General features: G+C 36.3%; 1 protein-coding gene across 1 annotated transcript in view; it reads right to left on the bottom strand.

The window, feature by feature from the left end:
- Positions 1 to 19,474, bottom strand: part of LOC138314790 (G-protein coupled receptor 54-like) — a 104,237-nt gene extending 84,763 nt beyond the window's left edge. Inside the window, exon 1 of the mRNA XM_069255336.1 lies at positions 17,746 to 19,474. Coding sequence (XP_069111437.1) covers positions 17,746 to 18,096 — 351 coding nt within the window. The 5' untranslated portion in view covers positions 18,097 to 19,474. The remainder of the gene's footprint in view (positions 1 to 17,745) is intronic.
- Between the last annotated feature and the right edge of the window lie 1,790 nt (positions 19,475 to 21,264).

Here is a 21,264-nt window from a genome sequence, read left to right as displayed (position 1 = left end):
AGGCAATTTGAAGTGGATTCAATGGGAAGACATTCCCTCTATCGTTAATAATCAGAAAAAATGTCAGGGAAATTGGTTCGATGTAATCCCGAACGACTCCAACATCAGGAGACTCCACTTAAGGAAGGACTCCGAGTAAGTTCATAGCAAGGTTTTGCCACCAAAGCTTGGATGTCTACCTCGTCTGACATAACCCCTTGTGGTACGTCTGTCAGTTTGACAGTAGTGGCACTAGAATTAACCACAAACAAGTCGTTGCGAAGATAGTCATTAGTACCTTTAAGTGAAAACTTTACAACTGTTAGCTGAACCTCCGAGCTAGAACTCCCAATCAAGACAAATTATGGTGTTGAATTAAGAACAGATATGAAGCGCTATGCTAGCAGTTCAGTATATGCAAACTAAATCCACCTAAAACGCATAGCCACCGTCAGTAAAACATGCATACGGCACCAAGTACTGGGTGAAAATATATTGCAGCGATGTAGAACAGAAGAACATAAGCCTTCAAACTAAGTGCAAACAATGGAGATGATAGAGAGTATAAATAATATTAGGACCACATAGACAGCAAACTAACTTAGATATTGGTCATCTGAAATTTTGTTCTGGTTGACGTCGATATATGACAAAAAGTGGGACCGATAGTGCAGGCTGCTGATTGTCCCACGAAGAACTCTGGCGTTCTACAACCCCAGTTCCTTAAAATAGGTATAGCGGTTGCCATGAGAATGCGCTAAGTAAATTGTCAGACATCATGAAAAGAGAAAAAATACAAAGAAGCCCTAACCACTAAAAGAAAACATTTTCATCAACTTTGCTAAAGGCAGATATGGATGACAGACGTCTGTATGATCTAAAGAAGGAATTTATACATACACATGAGAAATAAGGTGGATTGTGTTCTCAGATACCATAAGGTGAAATGTGTCTAGATGTTCTCAAGTGGTTACGGATGACTTGACAGTTCCATAGGAGTTACGCTATGAGGAAGGATTTGAAAGGAGGAAGACGAAGTATTAAGGTTTGGTAGAAGATACCAATACCCTAGAATGTAGGAATGGGTGTTCCTGTTTCCTGTCCGTTCAACTTAAAAGCTATTGCCAACATTGAAAGTAATGGGTAGTGGCAAGAAATCAACTGGATTTACTGTCAAAAACAGAAGAGAATACGCCCTATTGATCGCAATAGACGTCAAATGGCCAATGATTTGGTCAATCACTGTTGACTTGCGACTTTGAGGATGTTCCCTTTGAGAATTCGATAAAGCCAATAAAAGATGATCCTCTGATGACGCTTGCAGAGTTGCAATTTAAGGAATTTCATATATATCAACTTTTTCAGAGTGGTAACTTGAGTTTTTGCTCGATCACTTACAGAGTGAAATACGGAAACAACTTTAATTTAAACGGTCATTTCAAAATGGCGGTCATGTAAAAATAAGAATCAAATCATTTATGTATCGAACACTACAAAAATATAAGTACTCTCACTATATTTGCTTAAAGTCAGATTATTCATTTATATGCATTATACATAAAGATATATAGCTCGTAAAGATGGCGGCCATCTTGAAATACAAAATGGCGGTCCATTTAAATGAAGTTTAACACTACCAGAATGATCCTTAGTATCAATAATAATAAGTACCAATAATATGGAAACAACTTTAATTTAAACGGCCATCTTGGATTTTAAAATGGCGGTCATGTTGATATTAAAATAAGAATCAAATTATTTATGTATCAAACACTACACAAATATAAGTACTCTCACTGTATTTGCTTAAAATCAGCTTATCCATTTAAATGCATTATATATAAAGATATTGCTCGCAAAGTAGGCAGCCATCTTGAAATACAAAATGGCGGTCCTTCTACATGAAGGTTAACACTACGAGAATGTTCCTAAGTATCAATAATATGGGTGTAGACGTTTAAAGTTTGGGTTTAGCTGTTATAGAATGTGAGTTATGGGTCACAGAAGGTAGTTTTGGCGGCCATTTTGAAAACCAATATGACGGCCGCTTGGGACTCTGATTTTTTGGGGTCCATTTTTTCCTGAAACCTTATGTCCCAAAGAAGCCATAAGCAAAGTTTTATGCTTTCTTCAAACTTTGAACGAATTGCCGAAAAATCGACCTTAGCACCTTAACATCCAGGGTCATGTAAGGACGGCCTCCTATGTATGCGGTATGTAGCGTTAATGTCGTGAGCGGTGTGCTTTGGGAGACTTTGGTATTTTTATGCTGTGTCTTCTTGTATAGTGAAACTGTTGCCCTTTTTATAGTGCTATATCACTAAAGCATGCCGCCTAAGACACCAAACAACACATCCTACCCAGTCACATTAGACTAACAACGGGCGAACCAGTCGTCCCACTCCCAATATGCTGAGCGCCAAGCAGGAGCAGGAAACCACCACTTTCATAGACTTTGATGAGTCTCTCCAAGGGATATAACTCAGAGCCTACCTGACAGACGAGCGCTCAAATGAAGACCAAAAGTGAGTTGGTGTCAAGGGAGACATTAGGAAGAAGAAAGCTAGGTAGATAGAAGAGAAAAGATAAGATCCTTAATTTAGTCGTCTCTTACGTTCATGCAATAGAGGCAGTGGGTACAATTCTAACGCCCTAACTGCAGGACTGTGGTATTATGCTATTATGTTAAGTTGAAGAATACTGGATGTTTGTAATAATAGGAGCATATATCTTCTAATGTCATAATGACTTTTAAGATTACTACACTCCTGCGATAGAGAAACATATACACTTGCTTTAATTCTATTTGTAGATGTGTCACAATTAGCAGGCGCATGTGACGAATATTGAGAATAAACACGTCATTGCTAATCCCATATCATAGTGATGCATATGCTATGTGAGCGAATAAAGGTTCCACTGATTCTGTAAATTTTATGTGTAAATCTGTAGTTTAAAGTTTATTCAGCATCTAGCAAATATGTCATAATTTATTATGTAAACGTGTACGACTGTTGTTTAGCGTTCCAAGAAGAGTTGAAAATGAAACCTTTTAATTGATGTCTGTTTGAATGCGAATACAAGTCACACAGGGATAATTTCAATTATGGAAAATATCATTTACATCATTAACATATTTCCATTGTTACTGATAATTGGACATGAACAGGGGAAATCACTTCAACTTGATAACCTTTTTATCTCATTACTGTCTTGATGCTTCACTGGAGTATTCTAAGCCTGTAAGATTTAATGATTTGAAAAAAACCCATAAGAATGATAGTAAAAAAAATCACATGAATACAAATCTCTAATTGTCTTTGTCTGACATTTTAACGAAGTTATTGAGATTTGCTTGTGATCAAATCGCCTTTAATGTAGCCCCAGACAAGCTGTTAACAGCATAAAACAATAAAAGTGGGGATACAATTTCGCGGCCGACGTCACAAGACCATACATTAACACACATAGATAATGGTAATCAGACAAATGAGATATCAAACGGGAGTGATTAGTGGTATCTCAGTAAGGTAATTCTCTGAATACCCCATTGATTATCAGTTGGAACAAAAATCTGAAATGAAAACTCTCATAATGCCGAGACATAGCATTGAGTATCAACGATTAGTGTTAGAAACTGTAGGGCGGGTTGTGTTTGTTTAACACCCCGGTGAAGGACACACACTGCTGAAAATTGCAAGGTAATGGCGACAGGACACTGTGTACCTACACTTACAGTGAAAGTGACTTCTCTCTACTAACAGCTAACGACACTCTATACATAACGAGTGCGTTTTATGTTTTGGAGGCTGTGGCATATTTGTGTTCTTTGCGCCGAACATCGAACATCGTATCTACTCGGCCACATTATACTGAAAACGGACCAACCGAGCGTCTCACTCCTTTATTACGTTCACATGTTAATCGCTCAAGTGTATCTCTACTATCAGTCAACCAAAATATTTTTTTTTTCAAATTAATTCTTAAGTTTGTTAACTTTTAAGAACTATAAAAATGTGATATACCACAAAAGGAAAGTCTCGTGTACATTTCCTAAAAAATATTTTGAAATCAAACAACACTATGACGATTGTCGATACTCCAGGGGTTACGATCACTTACGATATCACCACCCCTGTTCTTTCTCAATAAAACTGAAGGTAGCTCAGAGAAAAATATCTGAACCATTCACTGGCCAGCAAAATTTCCTTGGAAGGCTACAGAGAACGACGTCCAACTTCAAAGCCACGCATTCAACCACAGTTTACCGTTATATGGCTCTTTTGATGTGCATCAAAGGACTAAATTACCTGTTCTGTTGTGTTGTCTCCAGTTTTCTATAAGAGAGTCCATGGGTGTAGAGATCGTAAGTGATCGGAACCTCGGGACTATCGAGGATGCACTTTGGCATAATAATATGCAATTTATTTTGGCCTCAATATCCACAAAATAAAAACTGAATATAAAGATAATCTTTCCTAACAAAGAAATATGTTGGCTAAGATGCTATCGATGATGCAATACGTATAAACCACGGAAGTGATATATATATATATATATATGCGGTACAATAGATGTTTTCGTATATAACGTAAACAATGCTTTACGTTCTGAAATAAAAAAGAAGATTAGAGGTATAATTATCTTTGATATTGTACTGCGTACTTGGGCTTGTAAGATATCTACGAATGACTGCTTTCTCAATATCAGCAACCAAGTTGGGAATAGAAGAAAAGGAATAAGAGATGAAACTGTACCGCCAAACACACTTCAATTTATCTTCGAATCTTGCCAGCAACGGCTGGTTTTGACAGCACCAACTAAGGTTTCCGGGATACTGTATAGATACACAATGTGCCTAATTCCCCACCCACTATGCACGGTGAATCAGACACGCGAGTCTGACATGCGTTCAAAATCGAATGAAGAGATGTTCTTTTGTGTAAACACCATAGCTCAGATTGTATTTGATCAGCGTTCACTTGTTCTCTGACTTATAGTGCAATTCAATATAACATGAATGTAGAAAATGATTTCAAGTAAAAAAGGCTTACCCCAGAATCACAAACCTTACCTTAGCGATGGTTTAATGTGTACTCGATATATAAGGTCAATATTTAACCAAATGGTATAGTTATTTTGAAAAGCAAGGTAGTGATCCGTTCGTTTTTTTTAGCTTTGGTTCTTCAAACATTTATTTTAACATCAGTTACAAGTTTTAATTTACGACATTATTAGACATAGATCCATGATACAAGTAAAATATCCATATGTTCATATACATTATCTTATGCATTTAAATTAATAATAATTGATAACATTATCATAAGACTTTCGTGTTTTCCCATCAAATAAAGCAATTTCATAGCTTTTATTTATTACACACGTGTAATATAACCTATCTGCGTTATGATTGGTTGATTTTGATGAATGGTACGTAATTCTACCCGTGGTAAACGACCTACTTTTTTTTACTACGAAAACATGAATTGAACGACAACACCACACTAATTTATATATTAATAACGGTGTGTAAAATCAATATAAATTCTCACCTTCTTGTATCGGTTAGAACATAATAATCAATGAGAAATCTTAGAAATCAAACAGTATAAAATCAAAGCGGTGAAAAAACGACAGTCCTGTATGACGATAGACTTGATTGCCGTATTTTCCTACTCTCCGCTAGGCTTCGCTCCGAAAATTGGTACGAAGGCAGGTATTCCAGTCTATACATGACGACAACTGTGAAGGGATCAACCAACTAAATAAAAAAGACCTTCGAAATGGCCCCTGTGTATACAAGATTGAGCCCAGGATAGAATTTTAACCCGGCCGCTGATTGGCTGGCTAATTATGAATTTCAAAAGTAAAAATGTTTTCTGACAGGTAATTATTCCTAGATAACCATGATATCAATTTGGAAATTCATATTGAGATTTAGGTTCAAAATATCAATTTTGATAATGAATAGGTAAAAACATTAGAATTTCCGGATTTTTTAGTGCAAAATGCGCCTGATTTCAATAAAGCTACCCTGGTTGGAGTTTGAGCAGAAGGACCCAAACTTTTTTTCTATCTAGTGTTATATGAGAACCTAGACTTTAATTATAGAACACAATACCTAACTAATATTTCTTTGTTTTAATAATACAGTACAAAACTTTAACAAAGTTTAACACTGTGGTCTATGTAAAATCATTTAGTTGGTTGCTCTCTATATATGACTGTTGGGGTGTGTGTTTTCGCGCCAAACATCAATATATGACGTCACAATATAAAATGTCACATGTGTAGTCGCTCATGCTCTACCAAATTGATAAATTTCAACATTTATTTATAAATAATTTGCATTTAAAATTGATAGTATTCTGGCGGAAACTCCAAACGGGAAGAAAGAAAGGAGAATATTAATCATATGTTATTTGATTCCCTTCATATTAAATTTATGAATTAGATGTTTGAATGTGTCATTTCTTTCTCGCCAAAGACTCGGGAAAATTCTAAACTCGTATCATAAATCTAATATGAAGGGAAACTTGACAGATCCTGTATTTTATGGGTTTTGTATTCTGTTAAGGTATAGATATGTCTATTGTGACGTACATGTTTTTCGAAAAATTACACATTGACTGTCACAACGGAACCATTGTTAGCAGTGTGAAATAAAGACCAAGATATATTTTTCTCTCGCTGTGATAGCGAATTCATTTGTATAGTTTATTCTGTATATAATCTGTATATCTTACACTGCCACAGATACGGTCTATAACACCCCTTGTCACATTAATTTTATTACAAGGGAATCAGTCGTACTGTTATCCAACAAATCTTGCGCCGATGCCATTTATTTTTCGAACAGGCTTTGTATTAGTTTTCTGTCCATTTTAAATGTCAAACACAGGCAATCTGCCAAGAATCTTAAAAGAAGCACACCTTTAATTTGTAATAAAAAGTTGCTAATTTCTGTAAAATATGAGATGCCGAAGTAATTCGTTACACGTCTTTAGATCAATGGATCACAGTCAAAGAGATAATCTTTGAAACAATTTGCTCAGTGTCGTGCACAATCGTGTTCATTAACACCTAATTCCGCGTAATCACCAGACAATTGATGAATGCTTGTTTCACGGTGCACTCGTCCCAGCTATCAACACCACTAATAATGTCAAATGCCTTGCACTTTAAAGACAAAGGCCATTGGGATTATTAACTCCAACTTGGATATATAACACGCAATGCTACCGTCAAGTGATTGCGGTAGAAAAGCCGGATTTAGGTCATATAAAAAACTCTTCTAATAGTCCATCGTAATGTGTCCATAAACAATTTACATTTTTAACATCCTCTTCAGATTTAATTAAGCAAATTCAACGATTTTTTAAAGACAAATCGTATATGATATTAGGCCAACTAAAATTGTGAATTATATAGACCAAACCCGAAAGAGATTGCGGGAGGGACCAGAAGGGTCACATTGACTTAACAATTCTTCTCTACTAGAGACAAAAACAAAGTCCGTCACAAAGCTAATTAATGGCCCTGGGGATAGGTGAAGTTCACTATTTTGTAGATATGTGTATACATGGAAACGCATTTTGAGTATTATTGTGCATTATTGTTCAATATATTCTAGGGAATTAGCCAGACCTGGTACGAACTGTTAGCAGAAGATGACAGTTAAACATAACAACCATTGGTTTTGACTGGTCCCAGGGGCCTGGTTGGTGGGGTCCATATTACTAAAATTGCAAAACTCTTTTTCTCAACTCCCTGATATGTATAGTCTTCATAAATCTAAATTTCAAACTTAATCATGTACTACTGATACCAATATATGACATTCATGCTATTGTCTTTACTGTATACATACAGTAGTTCAGATATTTATATTATATTTGTGACATTCTGATTCAGAACTCCTTTGACAATTATGGTCCTGGACCTCCTATTATGGTATGCTATAATGATTGTCTCCCTCTCCATTGTCCGATTCCCGGAATTATTATATATGTAACGGCACGCCGACGTATGATGTGATAAGGTTCAAAATATTGCGCCATAAAAAAAAATTGAAACGAGCCATTACCACACGTAATCAGAAAGATATGTATATACATTTCGTTATGATTACAAACACAAACATAAAATCAATAATTAGATGTTGATAATTACATCTCATGATATAAACCCAGGTGGGATGTGTTACTTGGTGACTTTGGCAGCATGCTTCATTTATTTGATACTATGAAAAAGGACAACAATGCCACTATACAGCAAGATATAACACGAATTTACCACAGTCTCCTAAAACACGCACCGCTCACTGCATACATGGGAGGCAATCTTTACATGGCCCTAGCTGTTAATATGAAGTTAATTAAACAGAAAAAAAAGACAAAAACAGAACAAATAGGTAAACATTGCGCTTGGGAGCTCACATTTGTCCATGCGTTCCCCAGGGGAGTGTTATTAGGCCATCGCTCTTGTTGCAATTAAATGTCATATACAACGATAATACTGACTTTTAAAATCAAACTCCATATCTCTACATGAAAGGCCGTCCTTACATGACCCTGTCTGTAAATAGACCGTTAATTAGTCAAACAAACAAAAATATTAAGTTGCAAATGAGAACTGTGGAAAATCTGAGCATCTCAACGATATGTGAGTCCTGTAGGATATGTTTAGCGTCAGACAGTCAACTAAAGGGATCATCAACATTTGACAATGTCATTTTTTGCTGCTATCAAAGAGTAGACACCAGGTATGCACGATTTCAAGTGTTGATTAGCATTGCTTTGGCGCCGACTCATTTCCTATTGCAGTGAAAATCACCTCGTTAAAACCTCAACAAAAACGCGGACAAAATAAGCTTCTTCTAGTAAGAGTTAAATTGCAATAGTTTTTCTTAATCAGCGTAAAAACCATTACGTTATAATAAAAGCCACGCAACACTCGAACGCCGAATCACGTTATCGCGTGATTGGTTTGTATCAAGTTCCGCCAATTCCACGAGTTTAACAGACTATGTGTGGTGCTCTTGTCACTGAAACATCGCTTGTCGAAAATTCAAATTATTCCAAATGTCAAACAGTGAAATATAAGCACTTCAGCGTATATGTTAGTTACAGGAAACAGACGAGAACGATAAGTTAACAAACGCATCCACTGATTGTCTGACATTGTTGCGTAAATTTCCACCAAAAATCGCCTAGACCAAATTGAATTTATGCATTGACTTTCAATGACAGCTTATAGCGATTTTCCGTATTATATTCCATAGTTATGAATTTGAGCGAGTCCCGTAGGACCATTTTTAGCAATGCTGATACACACAATGCTAAGAGGATTCTAATCCAATACTGCTATGACGTCTCGGAGGCCCTATTCCGGTCTGCTCTGACTCCTTTTGACACTGCAGGTTATCCCAATTATATGCTATTCAAGTTCACAAAATGGATCCGTGATGTAATATTGTAAAGCATTTTGTCTAAATTGTATTTTTTCCAAGCGAAGAATGTCTAAATTGTGTAGGGTAAATTGATAACAGCATAACTTATTGATAAGAGGTTTGATAACTATAGAAACTTCAAACCTAGTTACCATATTATACAATCGGACTGAACGGTGTGTTAACGACAATAAATGCAATGTTGAGATCTGTCGTGACTTCCTAATTGATATACATGTCTCATGCAAGTGCAAACCAGGAAGTTGTTGACTTCTACCGAGTAATCGAAATCTGATGAATACAATCCTCATAAATAAGTGAATAGGTCTCATAAATTGCATGTTAGTTTGAATAACATTATTTGGAATATAATACAAAACCAAACATTACCATTACTGCAAATGGACGTTGCTATTTTAGAAAAAGAAATAGCAAACGAGTTGAACAATACTGTATACAAACTTATTTTTACGGCGACTTACTACAATTCTGTGTTGACATGCGGAGTTTTACTGTGACTTCATGTCGCGATTTACCAAAATTTGGTTTAGGTATACCAGTGCAATTTTCAGGGCTGCCAGTGAATAGGCATTGAACCTTGCTGATTGGTCAATCAAGGTCAATATGTTCAAGGTCGTCGGGTCATCAATATGCAAGGACATGTATACTCAAGTAATTTAGATCGGCTCTTCTCAGCTGTGTTCGGCTCGTCATGGTAAACAGCAGGTCAACTGTCACCTACGGAAAATGGCCGCTTACAATCTCGGTTATGTATTTCAGAATGATTTCGGGCGGAAAATACGATTGCGAATACAAATATCTCGTAAATATTCATTCCCATGTCTTTGATCCATTGTCCATTTACCGATCCAAATTCCAGTGCAGGATGGATATACAAATGAACCATCAGATAATCGTAATGTATTTATGAACGTATCTAGAAATGGATATGACACTTGCTGCTGTGTCGAGCATATATCTCCATTATATGGCTATTGAATCTTTCTGACATTATTCAAGGATGCTTAAGGCTAAATTTACTGTTAGTATAATCATGTAGAGTGGTATAAATTAATAAGCTGGTTTTTAAGTATTTGTGCCATATATAATTATAAAAGGACAACCTGTCATGGGTTGCGGTGCGGGGATGTTTGTAGACACACCATAGTCAATAAAAGTGGTCGTTTGTGCTCCAGGTAAGCGCTCGGCATTACGGGAATTTCCCCTTGTCGGGCTAAGGTGACCTGGCGGGTTGTGTTGCTTGGTGTCTTAGGCGGTATTCAGTGATTATATATATATATACCGCAGTCTCCCAAAACACGCACCACACACTTCAATTACGCTATACAATACACACATGGGAGGCCTTCCTTACATGACCCTGGCTGTATAATAAACCAAACCAAATTAGTGAAATAGCACTAAAAAATGTTCTATTATGCAAATGTATTTACCACAGTCTCCCAAAACACGCATCTCGCACTTCACACACGCAGGACCCCACATTCACAGGAGGCCGTTCTTAAAATGACATTGTTACTTGTTTGTTTGTTTGTTTGATCAATTATCGTCCTATTAAAGTGTACACGGAATGGTTTGGTATATAAGGCTTGATAAATGTGTCATTGTATAAAATTTAGAATGGAGAAAGTACGAGTTTCATAGCGTTTTCTCTAGAACACACCTGAAGCCCCAAGCCATTGACCCCGATTCGGGACCCCTGACCTGTGACGTCACGAGGACAACGGGACCGATTCTACTCGCATAAGATAGAGTGGCGATTTTCAGTGTCTGCCATCTAATATAAACTATCTGTTTGTAAATATCGATTTTTACAGACACAAGTACCTGTGTACACGTCCGATACCTATTTAATATTATCCTCAATCACAGATATGAGTTTGGAATACGCTTGAAAATAGGGATTTATACCATGCATATATTGATGTACCTGTCAACTCGTAGATAAATGAACATTTCTGCGCGATTTCTGCACAATTATACACAATATAATGTGTATAATAATCCACATACGTTGCAAATCTACGGTATTTGGAACCACTTATACATGAATATTATGTAAAGGATTCTTGACTATGTTATCCAAAACCCGCTCTACAAATTTCTGACTTTTTCATATAACCTACCCATACGAATTAAGTTATGATTCTAAACAGATTTTTTTGCATATATGTAAATGCATCTACTTATTGCGTTTTATCTTAAATCGATCCATTTTTTTGACGAAATACATTCAGCTTTCATATAATACAATACATCCGACGACTTGTTGATATTTCGCTCAAGTTCATTTATTAGTGTCTTTAATTGAAAAAAATAAATCATGCACGAGTCAGACGAAAAAAAGACTGAAGATGTCTAAGTCTAATTCAAGTTGCAGATATCAAGTACAGAACAAAATCAGAACTTCCGAATAGCCAATGTCGTGCTGCGTTTATCTCTTTACCTGTATACTGCAGTAACTAAAACGCGTGGTCAACCGAGACTAATGAGGGGGCTAATAACCAGATTACGTAAGAAAGGTGTTTAGTGACCTGTCTCGCTTCGTTGATTAGCTCACGTCAGTTGTCAAAAGTAAGATTACAGGTAAGTTAGCGCTGGACCATCATTTAATTGTTGTATTATGTCATATTTGTTTACACTTATAAATCCTTGGTTTACAGTAAAATATACCGTTCGAACATAACATATAACAAATGTATAAATCACTAGATGTATACATAATTGTATATTTCAGAATGACCAATGTATACATTTGTCTCGTATATATATTTCTAGTTATATGTATATGTATTTTTATAACAGAAACTACAAAATTATTTACAAATGGCATGTCGAGAAAGAACAATGCAAATATGATGCACAATGTCAGAATTTTGATATTTCTGGTAGTTGCTAGATTTTGGATAATCAATTCTTTGTGAATTTCGGTCAATATCGATCATTATATAATACTAATAATGATAATCTATATGACCAATAAATGTACTGTTGAATATTGTTAAAATAACATATGTTCTCATACATGTATATGTACATGTAGCTATAAAAGGAAGATAGACTCGTTACAGCTATAAATGAATTATGTATTTTAAATTCAATTTCTCAAGTGGTTTATTTTTTTTTATTCACTGCCCTACCAATTTATGTCTATGATATTTACGTGTATTGAACTATGAAATACATTTAACACCTTTTCTTTTCGTTATGCTGATTCTTGAAATCCATAGGCCAAGTGAATTTTTATTTATACAGAAACATATTCAAATGGATAATTATATGACCATCATTTTTCGAATTCGTCTCTTTTTATATGACATTATGAAAATTGAATATTCTCCAGGTTTGATAATTTATTAAGCTGTTAAAACAGAGATAAGATCTCTACTTAAAAGTTTTTACACAAGGTACACCTGGCTTATACCAGAAACATAAATAACTTAAAATTTCCGCTAATCTACTTATGTATTTAGCATGATTTCAGTTGCAATATTTCCTATTATACATAATTAAATCGTCACCATAACTGTATACTGTATATATATCTGTAAAATTCTCGTAACCCCATTTTAGGAATACATATATGTCCACCTTTGTGCTATAACCCCACTACCAAACACCTCACTGCCGTTGTCCTCGTGACGTCACATCCGGTTATTCCCCAAATCAGCGTGAGCGGCCGATTCCCTGATTAGCAGTTGATATACAGGTAAAAATCGAGCACTTCGGAGGGCGGTATCTCGGTACTGAAGCGGCCGATTTTGATGCGGTTTTCAACATTCTTGTCAGGAGATCAAACAGAATAACATATCTAAATATCATTTTCCATTCCGTGTACACTTTAACAGCTATGGCCATGTAAGGACGGCCTCCCATGTATGCGGTGTGTTGCGTGTATGTTGTGTGAGGTGCGTGTTTTGGGAGACTGCAGTATATTCATGTTGTGTCTTCTTGTATAGTGGAACTGTTGCCCTTTTTATAGTGCTATATCACTGAAGCATGCAACTGAAGACACCAAGCAACACACCCCACCCGGTCACATTATACTGACAACGGGCGATCCAGTCGTCCCACTCCCCGTATGCTGAACGCTAAGCAGGAGCAGAAACTACCACTTTTATAGACTTTGGTGTGTCTCGGCCAGGGGACAGAACCCAGAGCCTTCCTCACAGGGGCGAACGCTCATCTCAAGGCAAAAAGTGAGGCGGTGCCAAGGGAGGCATTAGGAAAGATAAAGTAAGTTAGGAAGAATAGAAAAGATAAGATCCTAAATTTAGTCGCCTTTTACGATCATGCAATAGGGGCAGCAGGTACAATTCTAACGCCCTACCTGCAGGGCATTGGTTGTTCAGTGCAGGAATAAATCATTTAAAGAAAATGTCCTACCCCGGAAATGCACAAGGTACATGTACGCTTCAAAAGCAGAGAGGATTGAAGACTTACATTTGAAAAGATTATCTATCTATGAACCTAACCTCGTCGTATATAAATTATCAAGGCTTTCAAGATTTGACCAGCAAAACGCAGAGTTCGAAAACATATCATTCAGAGTTGTTCTCTGGCCATATCTGTAGGCTGGACAATCTTAGGGTGGAAAATTCTTACAATCAACACGAGACGAGAATGAAATAATATAGGTGTAAAGATCACATAGAGAGTGTATCCATAATTGATATGCAGACCGACCGATGATATATTGAACCCTAAACACAGTGACATTATTGTTTTGTTCTGTGTGAGCTACTAGCAATATAATTCGTCCAGGTAATTAACAAAGCCACAGGGTGTTCCCGGGTTGTTTGAAATAAGGTTAATCTCTAATGATGCATTTAGTATATATTACACTAAATCATATTGAGAAATGGATTGTGTCAGTATCGTATGTTAAACGTAACAGCTGTTCTTTTGTGGAAAATCATGTCAGTAGAAACGGGAAATCAACATATTGAAACATCAAACTGAGTCTAAATACATCGTATAAAACGAAAAAGCTTTAGCTGATATATACAAATGAGTAATTTAATATTTATAATGATTATTTATTAAAAGGATTTCAGTTGTTCACTGCATTTGATGGAATGTAGGACTTGATTCCATTGTCTAGAATTCAATCCTATATCAGTACCTGTCAATATCCAGTATTGTTCCTTATATCTAGTATGCTCTATAACTGAAATTTAACTCGTTTACAAGCGCTTTTATGACTTGCCTGTCTGCTCATAATAAACACTATTACTTTACATAATCTATTGCGTAACAATACCCACAGCCTTAAAACAATTTATCAGTAAAACAATCACAAAGTTCTTAGGTAGGGCGTTGTACCCGCTGCCCCTATAGCATGATCGTAAAAGGCGATTAAATTTAGGATCTTTTCTTCCTAACTGACTTTATCTTTCCTAATGCCTTCCTTGGCACCGCCTCACTCTTGGCCTTGCGTTGAGCGTTCGCCCCTGTGAGGAAGGCTCTGGGTGCTGTCCCCTGGCCGAGACACACCAGAGTGTATAAAAGTGGTAGTTTCTTAGTTTCTGCTCCTGCTTAACGCTCAGCAAACGGGGAGTGGGACGACTGGTTCGCCCGTTGTCAGTATAATGTGACCGGGTGGTATGTGTTGCTTGGTGTCTTCGGCGGCATGCTTCAGTGATATAGCACTATAAAAAGGGCAATAGTTCCACTATACAAGAAGACACAGCATGAACATACAGTAATCTCCCAAAACACGCACCTCGCACAACATGCACGTAACACACCGCATACATGGGAGGCCGCCCTTACTTGACCATAGCTGTTAATAGGACGTTAATTAATCAAACAAACAAAAAATCTTGAACAATCAAAAAGTTCTTTAATCTTCTCCATGCCCTGCCACATCGATTACTATTGTCGACTGAGGTTGAAAGATATCCGGAAATGTATATGTTTTCCTTTAAGTGATATTATTGTTAATCCTTCACTCCAGAGAATGGTATATGATAAATGTGTAAGTTTTGTATTGGATACCAGAGACGTGTTTGAAATTGTATTATGTCACTATTCTAACCTGCTCCACAGAGGAGTACACAGGATGACATGGAATAGAAATAAAAGTTTGTTCTCGCCATCGTGTGATTTTCTTGTGTGAGGTCCGAGGTCCTGGCAAGTTAAACATGCATTCTTTCAAAGCTCTTTATCTTTTTCATTAAAAGAGAATATCAATTATTAATTAACGATATAAAACAATTTTTACCAGATTTCCATTTGCCATGTGATTATAATTAGAGCGGAGACCCGGGGTAGTTATTAACATTTCCTAGGGAAACTTATAGAAAGAATACTTGTTTCCAGACCCAAACAATATTGGTTTAAATTTTGATATTACGACACAATTCTCGCACATACAATGGTTCGGCCTTTGAGGCATTGAAATTCACTTCTCCCTGTTAAACCAAACGGCTGTATTATTTATATGAAAAAAACCTGATTGTATTTCATGTCTATTCAGAAACAAACAATGATTGGTTTTTATTGATAAAACGACGCAATACACACACGTACAAAGTTCCAGCCTTTGTAATATGTTTTACGTTACGGTGTGTAAATAAAACTTGTGATCAATTATAGGATTCCCGGTAACATCTGTACCGCCTCTCATACACTTAGCTCGAGCAGAGTATGTTATCTAATTACTCCGATACAGAGTATAATCTAAATCCCCTGACGCTATATTGTTCCCGTAGTTTGAAATTATACATTTCTTTTACAAATTAACAATGGCTGGAACGCAAAGACATAGTTATTGGTAGAGCGTGTAACTTCTAGGTTCAATCAAATAAGTGAATCTAAGAGTCTGACTTTCTTCTATGAAGAATTCGCTACATAATATCACATATAGACATATTCATTCCAGAACATTACCAATCTACCTCGATATAATCAGTCTAAGCTTTTATAGTATACACTGTCTTTGTCTTCGTACATCATGCGTGCTTTCAATTCAACAACCCATCAAACTTTGGAACTAGTATGTTCCAGCCTTAAAAAATGAAGATAGTTTGGATGGGCTTCAATTATCGACTGTCTTTATTCATAATACAGTCCGTTTTCGGATTTCGCACTTGTCCACCGAGACGCTGAATGTTAATTACGAAGGCACTAAAACGAAGACAGCAGAGAAACATCTTGAGAAAGATTTCAACTCAGATATTTCCAAACACACACTCTTGTACTTATTAAGAGTCCTTGGCATCGCTCCTATTAAATATCTCGTATTATGAATAATGCTTCATACTTCGATAGACGTCGGTGATGTAGCATCAATCGTCCCGTATAACAGACTATTACTACATATACCTGTATTTTATATCCTGTCCTTGGTTATTATGTTCATGGATACATGAATCGGTATCCTATACCTACAACATGATACGTCTAGCCCATGTCCGCTTAATCACATCGAACTTTGTTTCAGCAGATACATTTTATGGAATCGTTTTACCATAACGAATAATTTTGTTTCTTAACTTTTGGTTCTGATACGTATAATTTAATAAGTCTTTGCATCTTTAACTGTAGGTGGTACAGGATATAATCGATGCAGAGGTGCCGAGGTATCCGGAGACAAAACACCAACCTACACCAACCCATGTACATGTAATTTTATGACGACTGTGCCTTTAGATCGTAGCCATGTCTTGGCGTTACAAAGCACGTATATTGCACAGTTTCATAAACGATCAGCAAATATACTGAATTGACAAATACCTTGCTGATACTATCTCTCCCTAGACAAACTGATATATGATAAAACAAAACATAGCATGTAATAATTCACATACAGTACGCAACCTGTCTACCACACAGTTTACTGTAATGCAGCTATGTTTGCCAATTAATTGCTCGTTACTAATATTCGTGTGCTGCTGATCGTTTGTATTAGCACATAGCGAAATTTGTCTCCTTTTGAATTGTTTAAAGATTATTATTAATATGATGGTCAAATTGTAAAATATTCCAATACATTTGTATCCGGTTACTTTATAAGAATAAAACACCTACTGTATACCGCTTTATATTTCGCGGTAATTCATCTAATTGTAATAATTACATATCAATAAAACTTTGATGTCAATGATATTAAAATTATCTGCGCTATCAATTTGCAATATAAACGAGACCATTGTGGATAGAGTATACAGTAAAAATTTCGCTGGTGTTTCGGACTCGGAGGTATCTGTAAAACCGCGAAAATACACTACCCAAGAAATATACCCAATATACAGTATATCACATTACAACATATTTATCGTACTTACGTATATCATGTAGACGTAAATTTTACAGATGGCGTCTCCAAACATCCAGTCTGATGTAGCGAATCCAATGGTCGTAAAGGGTACGACAACAACCAAAAACAACAAATCTGCCACCGCCAAATTTAGGACGTAGCAGTTCGTCGCTGTCATCTCGCCGTTCTTTCCGACAGTATATATAACAAGTCCGTTTCCAACGGTACCCACGAAGATGAGAACACTCCATAACGTAGGAAGAAGTACGGATAACTCCTTCCCGACATCAGTACTATTTGACGAACTAGTAGCGTTCGTGAAAGCTACTGTTGTTGATTGTATTAATTCGGACACGTGCAAAGCCGTGATGGCTGCCATTTTTATTTCCGGATGTAGGGAAAATAGGTTGTTTACAGATCAACACTCCTCCAGGCTTGCAGTTTTGTAAAGACAGTATGATTGTCACATTATCACGTAATATTGAAGCATAAGAAAGTACAAGTGACGTAGCTTTAAAATGGTACACAATGTATGATAAGTATGTCGATGTTTTAAATGGTCACAAAACTCAGTAAAACATCAAGGTATTTTGGACACGAAAAGCTGATAGTAAAACAGTCATCATTCAATGTCTTTTTTCTAAAACAACGTAGATTTATCACTGAACCACATCAAGAATGCTTGTCAACAGTACATTGTCAAATCAATAAGGCATGACCCATTCCGATAGATTCACCAGTCCAATCCACACAACTGACGCTTTTTACCAATCCTTCTGTCAACAATATGCATATTTGACCTTTAACACATCGTCATTGGAAGGTCATTTATGCAATATAAGAATTGTCCTCTGTGAATTGAATGATATTGGAATATCTCCGATCAATTAAATAATTCCACTGGTCACTCCTGATGTTAATCAATACACGAGAGAAGATGTACGTTTCAATAGCGGAAACGATAAAAAAAATTGTCTACATCATATATCTAGTGTTCAATATTTAGTAATAGTTATTATTGCTCAACCAAAACCTACGAAATCAATTTGCTAGTCTTTTAGAAATACAAATCTACATTACTGGTGTGACGATAATATACCATGGAGACATCCGTTGATATTCCTATCTCAAATGCGTCATCTCGTGTATTCATTTAGGAGCGGGCCTACAAATCATTGGCAATCTGGATATCAGTCAATAATTCAGGAGGGAGAGTAATTTTTAATTAAATCTCACAATATTACTATTACAAACTCAACCAAAGTGCGGATTTCCGTAAAACTGTTCACTTTCTTCTCCTTAGGATCATATTAAACATTCTGTAGTAAAACAATCTTCAGAACTTCACTACATAAAAAAGAAAGAAGCGTGCACTTTTTAGACATCAGAATTGTGTCATGACAATCTTATAAAACATGTTTCTAATTCTGTAATTTACAAACACATTCCAAATGTAATTATTTTCTTTAAATAACTCCACGTGCGAATTATTGCCTTGCTGGTAAAGGTCCACAGCAATCCTAGAGATGGTGATCCAAGTTACGTTACTATTGCTGACTACAGCGCCCAGCTGCTGTATCTGATACCGTCGGATTTGTGAATCTACTCCCTCCAAGCTTCAGAAAACGAATGGCATAGCGTACTCGCGGCTCTATTGCGGTCCATGGGAAGCGTGTCCATGAATGCCTTGCCAAGGATAACAATCTGTAGGTGACGAGATCGCTATCTACAGCGGATGGATGTGATATTGGAATTAAACAATTATCACTCACAATGGAGTAAGACAACTGATCAACTAAACGCTTTATGTCGACATGGCGGTCAGATTTAATCATAATAGTGTTAATAGCTTTAGGGATGTAGTCTATCCTGACACACGTTACCGGGTAGTTTAATGAATAGTGATTTGTTTAATACATGATGACTTGTGGGATGTGTTCCAATATCTGATATCAATCATTGATCACTAACGATTTTCTCATACAAGTCCAGTTAGCTTCTTTATTTAGTTAACATACATCTTTGTTTCATTAATTAACGCCCTATTAATAGCTAGTGCCATGTAAGGACGGCCGCCCATGCATGCGCTGTGTTGCACGTATGAAGTGCAGGCGTGTTGCACGTATGAAGTGCAGGTGTGTTGCACGTATAAAGTGCATGTGTGTTGAACGTATGAAGTGCAATTGTGTTGCACGTATAAAGTGCAGGTGTGTTGCACGTATGAAGTGCATGTGTGTTGCACGTATGAAGTGCAGATGTTTTGGGAGACTGCAGTATATTAGTATTGTTAAATAGAGCTTAGTCTAGGTTTCCCGATTGTCTGTACGTTGTAGAAGGCTGCGGTATGTTCATATTGTGTCTTCGTTTCTTTTCAAATTATATCAGCTCTTAAAAGTACATGTGCATTAAATATATTATAGATACTTAAACTATCTGTAATATGTGTCGGTAAGAAAACGCAAAATGTTTGTCTTTAGAGGTAAAGCACTGAATCAATAACAAAAAAAAACATCCGTCAATTGATGTAATTTATTTCAACAACCGTTTGGAGGTTCATGAAATGGTATATTGCCACACCGATGCACAATAGGGGCAAATCAGAATAACTTACTTTTAAGAACGCAAGCTTTTTTTTACGGTCCATTTTTTTTAAATGTTCCACGATCCAAGATTGTGGATTTGGATTTAGATTTACGGTCTTGTTTTCCACGTATGGCGACACTTACTTCCTCGATTAAAGCTGCAGAGTTGCAATAAGTCTGATCTTATTCAACTGTAAATCTTAGATGTTTATGTTCAGTGACACAGATTTAAAGTAGAACACATTTAAAATACGGTTAAATGTCTACTTCATTGTACAGCAAACTCAAATATATCTGTACTTAGTTCTTTATACACTGTAATTAAATCTCATGACATATGTAGATAAATCAATTGATAAACTGGTTAGGTGATCATTTATTTCTAAAACATCCCATTTACAGCTAATGTCATTTATGGACAACCTCCTTTCTATACGACGTGTGTGTGTGTGTGTGTGTGTGTGGTGTTGGGAGACTGCGGTAGATAAAGTTACAATGTTACCTGCATGGCTGTAAAAGGTGGTTTAATTTCTCTCTTTCTATCTTTCTTCTTCCTGACCCTTTGCCCGTGTGAGGAAGGCTCTGGGTTATGTTTCCTGGCTGAGACACATCATAGTTCGTATGACAAAAGACACAACACGAGTACACTACAGCCTCATAAATACACATGCACTTCAGACGAACAACACACCATATACGGGAGGTAATCATGAAGGTACAGAAATCTATTTGCAAACATTTTTGATTTGAGACTATGTCTTTCCTATTTGAAGACTATATACCGATTATTTATAAATGCTTTGATCAAATCTGTCACACTGTGTGGTTAATCTAACTACTAAAATGTAAATGAGTTTGTTGTATTAACTGGTTATACCGCCACATTTCGTTATTGGAACAAGAATACAAACATGCAAATCTCATTATAATAGCTTTACTTTTTTATGTATGTCGACTTAGTTAAG

This window comes from Argopecten irradians, chromosome 2, assembly GCF_041381155.1.
Source record: "Argopecten irradians isolate NY chromosome 2, Ai_NY, whole genome shotgun sequence".
Lineage (NCBI taxonomy): Eukaryota > Metazoa > Mollusca > Bivalvia > Pectinida > Pectinidae > Argopecten > Argopecten irradians.
Note: the sequence above shows the minus strand (reverse complement) of the source record. Positions and strands in the feature narration are given on the sequence as shown.